The following is a 6,524-nucleotide window of genomic DNA, read 5'->3' as shown; positions in this document are numbered from 1 at the left end:
GAGGGTCGCTGCGGGGGTGATCGGGTCCCCTCAAGCTTATGGCGCCATGACCCTCCCTCGGCCAAGGGCGGCCGGCGGGGGGGCGGGCTCAGGCCCCCGGCCCTGAGGGGACCCCGCCGTGTGACCCCCCACCGCCGGCGGGACGGAGGCCGGGGGGCGGCGGGGCCGGTGCCCTTCTCCCGGGGCCGCCTCACCTCAGCGCGGGGGGGGTGATGGGGGGTGGTGGGACCGTTTAACGGCCGCGCTCCCGCGCTTGTGACGTCATGACGCCACGCCGGAAGCGCTCTGCTCGCGCTGACGTAGTTCCGCTTCCGGGTCCGCCCCGTCCTTTCCGCCGCGGCGTGCGCGAGGTAGGAGCGGGATGGCGGCCGCTGCGCTGGAGGGGGCGGCGGGGGGACGCTCTTCGTTCCTTTTCCGGGGAGGGGGCGGCCTGCTCCGGGCCGGGCCCGCTGCCCCGCGGGGAGGGCTGGGTATAAGGCCCGGGGGTTGCGGGGACGGCCCCTGAGCCCCGCCTTGCTCCCTGCAGGTATTACCGCTTGGTGCCTGTGCCTCAGCGGCAGCCCGAACGAGATGCAGAACGACGCTGGGGAGTTTGTGGACCTCTACGTCCCTCGGAAATGGTGAGCGATTCCTTTCAGCGGTCAGGGCGATGGCGGGTCTGCAGCGCGTTGGGCCCGGGAGGCTGAGCCCTGAGGAGTGAACCGGGCCTCAGGCCCATACAGTCCATAAAAAAAGCAGGGGGTTTTTTAGTAGTGAATATCTGTGAAGAAAAAAAAGAATTCAGTTTCTGTATTTTTAAATACCTTGTGTAGAATATGTGAAGTAAAGACTACTAAAGAGAATACTTTGCATTTTCTGTTGCATAACTGTCAGCCTTGCAGTGATGGTGACGGCTCATCTATGGTTCATTTCAAAACTAGAAGTGCATGCTTGTAGCCTGCTATGTTTCTGTCCTACAAGCTCTTACAGTGAACCTGTTAGGTAATTGCTTGTTGCCTTGATAGAACGTTTTAAGGACAACTGTGGGATTGTAGTAAATGGACAGCTATAAGCTTTTTGTAAATTCATGTGTTAAAAAAACAATCTCAAAACCCCAAACGATTTGTATACATTTTATTAGGTTTAAGTCAAATGGTTTTTACAATCTGTGATTTCTGAGTGCTTGCAACACATATCTTTTGATAGCCTTAATGGCTGCTAATGAAAAAGGCATAGAAACTGCACTCTTGTGTGTTATTTTAATTGCTGTATTTTTTTTGTGCTTTAGAAGAGAAAAACTTTGATATTCTGTGTGTTTTGAAGCCTGTGTTGCTGTATGCAGTGGATAGGGATGAACTAGACATATAAAAACCAAAGTGAAGGGATAGTGGGTAGCTTAGCATGACACTACCAAGTGAAAGTCTTTTCTAACTGTACTTAAAACTGCTTTTAAATTTTCTGAGCACTGAAAGCTTAAACTGTTACTGTGCAGCTTTAATTTGCATGTAAATTTGGCTTTAATTTTTTTTTTCATTGTCACCGTTTCCTTTTTTTTTAACGTATCTTGTTATTTTCTTGCTTAGCTCTGCCAGCAACCGAATAATTGGTGCTAAGGATCATGCTTCTATTCAGATCAATATTTCTGAGGTAAGTTTCATAACAGAAATGTGTGATGAGAGTGTTACAGCTTTAAACTTATATCAAAAGTTAAGAGATATAACAGCTTGTCATGTCTCTCCAGATAATTTGAGATCGTATAAATGTAGAGCTTGAGGGCTTTCAAACTTATATTCCTCTGTCACCACTGGTTATTCTTCAGCATACTTGAACATACTCATTGGAGGGAATTTCATAAAGCTCTGTACAGTCTGTTCCAGGGCTTAGCTGTTTGACTGAACACAACTTCCTAACTCAAGATATTAAGAGTTATAAATTAGGGAATTCCTTGTCCTGAAGGAAAGAAGGAGAAGAAACACTTATCTCAGAGTTTTTTACTCATTCTACCTCCACCTGTCTGTGAGAAAGGACCATTCTTCAGTCTCTTCTTGGGCACTCCTCCCCCAAAATAGTCACCCCTGAAATAGTCCCCTCTGAAACACTCCCCCCCCCCCCAAATAACTCCCCCTGAAAAACTCTCGCCTGGAATACTCCCCCCAGATTACTTCTTCCCCCAAATACTCACCTGAAATATTACCCCCTGAAATAGTCCCACCTGAATTACTCTCCAGAAATACTTCTCCCCCCCAAAATACTCCCACCTGCAATACTCCCCCCCTCCCCTAAAATACTCCCCCAAAGATACTCTCCCCAAATGACTCCTCCCCCAAAACACTCACCTGAAATACTTCCCCCTGAAATAATCCTCCTGAAATATTCCCCCCAAAACATTCCTCCTGTAATACTCCTGAATTACTCCCCCATGAAATATTCCACTGAGACCCCCCCTGAAATTCTCTCCCCAAAATAGTCCCCCCAAAACAGCCTCCCCAAAATACTCCTGAAATACTCCCCCAACACCCCACCTTGATTAAGACCCCCCAGTACTTATATTAAAAATGACTCTGCCTTTACTCACCATCCTTCACTTGCGCCCCCTTTACTCACCCCCTCTTACTCTCCACTGTTTACTCGAACCCCCTTTACTCACCCCCCCTTACTTTCCACTGTTTACTTGCCTGCCCTTTACTCTCACCCTCTTACTCTCCACTGTTTACTTGCCTGCCCTTTACTTGCACCCTCTTACTCTCCGCTGTTTACTTTACTCACTGCCCTTTACCTTAATGGGGTGCGAGGCCAAAGAGGGGTGGGAAACCAGAAAAAAGTGGAGGCCAAAATGTGATGGGAGGCCAGAGGGAAGTAAAGGCCCGAGGGCAAATATAGGCCAGAAAAAAGGAGATGCCAAAAACTTCTGAGTTATATAGCTCGATTCATTTCTTCTTGAGTGGGAGGTCACAAATCTACATTCCTATATTTTTAAATAATTTGAGTATCTTCAGCTGTCTGACTAAAATAATTTTTTAAAATGTTGTGTTTTCAATTTCCTGTAAATGTTAAGACAAATACTTTTCTTCTTCACTCAGTTTCATTCCTTCAGTGATCCCTATTTCTTGAGAACAAACCCACATGGTTTTACAGCGTTCACTACACTGTTTAGTTTCATGATTTATGTTGTTTAATCTCTTTTGCTGTTAAATTTCTCAGCAGCTGGAGGAGGTGAGACAATTTGTGTCTCTCAGCTTGGGCATTTTTCTACCTGTGTAACAAGACTGTCCCCTTCCTCCCTTCCTTTCAATTTTCTATAATACTGACCTTAATTAAATGAAATATGAGAAAAAAAGCAAAGGCAGTAAAATCCACAAGTAAACTTTACATTGAACTTTTCTGTTATTCTCACCGTTTTGTGTTCTGTTCTTGTTACGCTGTGTGATCTATCACATTTTAAAGGTGCACTATGTAATTAAGTGTGCTGGGAAGAGCTACTCTGTAGTTATCTTTGTAACTTCAGTATTTGCCTTGGGGTTTTGTAGTTTGCAGAAGAAATATTTGCAGTATTTAACAAGGAAATTTTCATCTTTGGGTGCTTGGCAAGTGTGATGTGAGAGCATAAAATTTTACAAGAATCTGAATGGAGTAACTTGCTTGTGATTACAGGTTGACAAGGTAACAGGCAGAGTAAATGGCCAGTTCAAAACATATGCCATTTGTGGAGCAATTCGTAGAATGGTAAGTACTTTCTTGATCTACAAAATGATTGTGCTTCCTTTTATTATTGATTAGTAATTTTTTAGATTTATAGTTGGCCCTGAAAATACAGTGTGCCTTCAGCTCATTCTAGAGGAAGAGCTTTTGTGGGTATAATGAAGACAGTGAAGACATGAACAAATTCACTTGCAAGAATCAGTTTCTTCTTTGATTTTTTTTTTTTTTTCCTCAGTCCTTTGGTTTGTAGAATTATGTATGTTTATATTTCTTTTAAAATCACTGAAGGATGTGAGTGATTTTTTTCTTTTAAGAATGTACCAAGTTACTAATATCTGGCTTTTATCTGTTGGTTATAATTAGTAGAGATGATACTACCATGATTTAAATCTGTTAAACATGGTGTCAAGCTTCCTAGAGTTCATCAGAAGTCTGCTTGCCCAGAAATATATCTTGTTAATGCAAGTGTATATTTTATCAAGTTAAAACTATTTGTTATGCGAACGTGTGACACAGAATTTAATAGCTTGTTTTGAAAACCCTAATCTTTGCCTGTAAAACGTAGTGATCTGTGGAAGGCGTTGTGCTTTTCACTACCAGCATTAAATACGGCAGCTGCTTTCCTTTTTAATGTGTATCAGAAATTATTTGGTCACTTCAAAATCTTTTTTTTTTTTTAAGGGTGAATCAGATGACTCTATTCTGCGTCTGGCAAAAAATGATGGAATTGTTTCCAAGTATGTATGTTTATCTTACCCTCTAACTCTTGCAGCGTAATTTCCATACCCAAATCCAGCTTTTAGGATTAAAGTGTATACGCCGTATTTATGCGGTGATTACACACTTAGTCAAAAATATTTGAGCTGTTGAAGCAAACTAGTTTGTAACAGTGTTTGTTTCATTTTCTTCTAGGAACTTCTAAGTGAAGAAACTCCGGTATGGAACATCTGATGTAAAATAAACAGTTCAAACCTATATTGTGCTGTGTCTTTTGTTCAAGTCATAAACATTGGTGGATTTATTACAGCGAGTCTTAAAAGACTTGGAAATGTGTGTCTTTAGAAGATACACAGATTCTGATTATTAATTCTTAAAACAAATCAGCTTGGAAATTCTTGATTTTTCTGCTCGCTTTACGCTTCCACTCTTTTGTTCACTATCATCTTTCTTTTCCAGATGTAGTAAGTTTTGCAACTGTAGCTCAACTCTGGTTTTGTTCTGTAATGGAACGTTTTGCAATGTAGCAATCTAATTTAGCTTGCTGCTTTTCACTGACAAAACTAAGGGAATTCTTTTGGTTGTGATATCGAAGTTTATTGGCTTTTTTTGCTGATAGAGGCTTACAGTATTTGTTCTATTGACACAGTCTTTAAGTGAAGTATTCATGGAAAACTGTCTTAGCAGAAATACTTCTTGGTGTGCTAACAGATTGATTGCCATGATTGCCATTTTATATAAGACCTTAATGTTGAAAAGCAGGGAAATAGTTTAAGGAGAAATAACTGAATATTTAGCAATATTTTTATAAATTACTTAGTAGCCCTTTAATAGCTAGATAGACTTTCTACCTGCTGATGTGATATTTTCTTTATCAATGTTACTAGCAGAACCAAGGCAGGATGCAAGCAGTTTGAATGATACTACATCTGCTGATACTGCCTCTCTTATCTGTCAGTTCCCTGGCTCTGGCTAATGTCCATCACTTTGCGCTTCTGGTCTAACACACACACACAAGGTTTTATGATGTAGATTGAAAGAATTGCTTCAAGATTATACCTGTTGTACATCAGGTGTTTTAGTTTTAATGTGAACTGCTTGGTTTTCTGATAATGTAAAGCTTCTGAAGCAGTTACTGGGAAAGAAAAATATTTCTTGGCTCAGACTACACTGATACTCAAACCACAAGCTTTGCTGAGTTATCGTCAGGCATTGACTTCAGATGCTGGATTAGAAATAAAGTCAATTTTTCTGCAGGGCTGAGATCATAGATACACTGTCAAACTGAAGTGTTTAAAAAAAAAAAAAAAATTACAATCATTCTGACCTTAGAGTACTGTATGCTGACACCTCTGAACTTGCTTCTGCTGCGTGTGCCAAAAGACACCAGAAATACATTGTTTCATGGCCTGTTTTTTTCTTCAGTCAACTCTTCACATGTGGGTTTGGTATGGCATCTGGGAAGTGCTCAAGGTGCTGCAGCTGCACTAAAGAACCGTTGGGATCTCGCATGTCGTTCTAGAGGGCCACTGCTTGCAGCAGTGTTCTGACCTTGGTATGTCTTAACAGCATTAAGCACTGGATTAAATTGCAAAAGCTCTCCGCGATATTTTCCTATACTGTCTGCAGAAATTGAGAAACAGACCTGTGGTAAGTGCTAAGTTAGAAGCAACTGCTGGCTCTGAGATACGGGTGTGAGAAAGGGGACAGAACAGGTGTTCAGAGAAGAGCAGACGCTTTATTTTTGCCTTAAAATCATTAGCACCTCCGTTGGGAAAAGAGATTTCTCATTTCCTTTGGCTAATTCCCCAAGGACTTAAAAGCATGGTGCCTTTTCTAGCGGTATAATGTCTCAGATTCTTGTTTTGCAGGAGACCTACAAGAAAAGGCTATATCCTTTCTTCCAGGTGCTGCTTTTGTTTGCGTACGATACTTTTATTTGTCGGTTGATGTTTATTAAAATAGAATGTCACATATGGTTTTGGTAGTTTTAAAATATGCTAGTGTGATATGACTGGTAGTGAAAACTTACCTTGTCACCTGCATTTTACCAATTCCATAATATCTACAACTACAAGCTGTCCTTCAGGTCGTGCGTTCTCAAGAATTACCGAGCAAGGTTATATCCA

General features: G+C 41.6%; 1 protein-coding gene across 1 annotated transcript; it reads left to right on the top strand.

The window, feature by feature from the left end:
- Positions 1-288: 288 nt before the first annotated feature.
- Positions 289-4,653, top strand: RPS21 (ribosomal protein S21). The gene is made up of 6 exons (XM_074920296.1): positions 289-350; positions 527-620; positions 1,563-1,626; positions 3,631-3,702; positions 4,360-4,415; positions 4,591-4,653. The coding sequence occupies exons 2-6, from the start codon at positions 571-573 to the stop codon at positions 4,598-4,600; spliced, it is 252 nt and encodes an 83-aa protein (XP_074776397.1). The 5' UTR covers positions 289-350; positions 527-570; the 3' UTR covers positions 4,601-4,653.
- Positions 4,654-6,524: the final 1,871 nt, after the last annotated feature.

Source organism: Athene noctua, chromosome 16 (genome assembly GCF_965140245.1).
Source record: "Athene noctua chromosome 16, bAthNoc1.hap1.1, whole genome shotgun sequence".
Lineage (NCBI taxonomy): Eukaryota > Metazoa > Chordata > Aves > Strigiformes > Strigidae > Athene > Athene noctua.
This window is presented reverse-complemented; position numbering and strand designations above follow the sequence as displayed.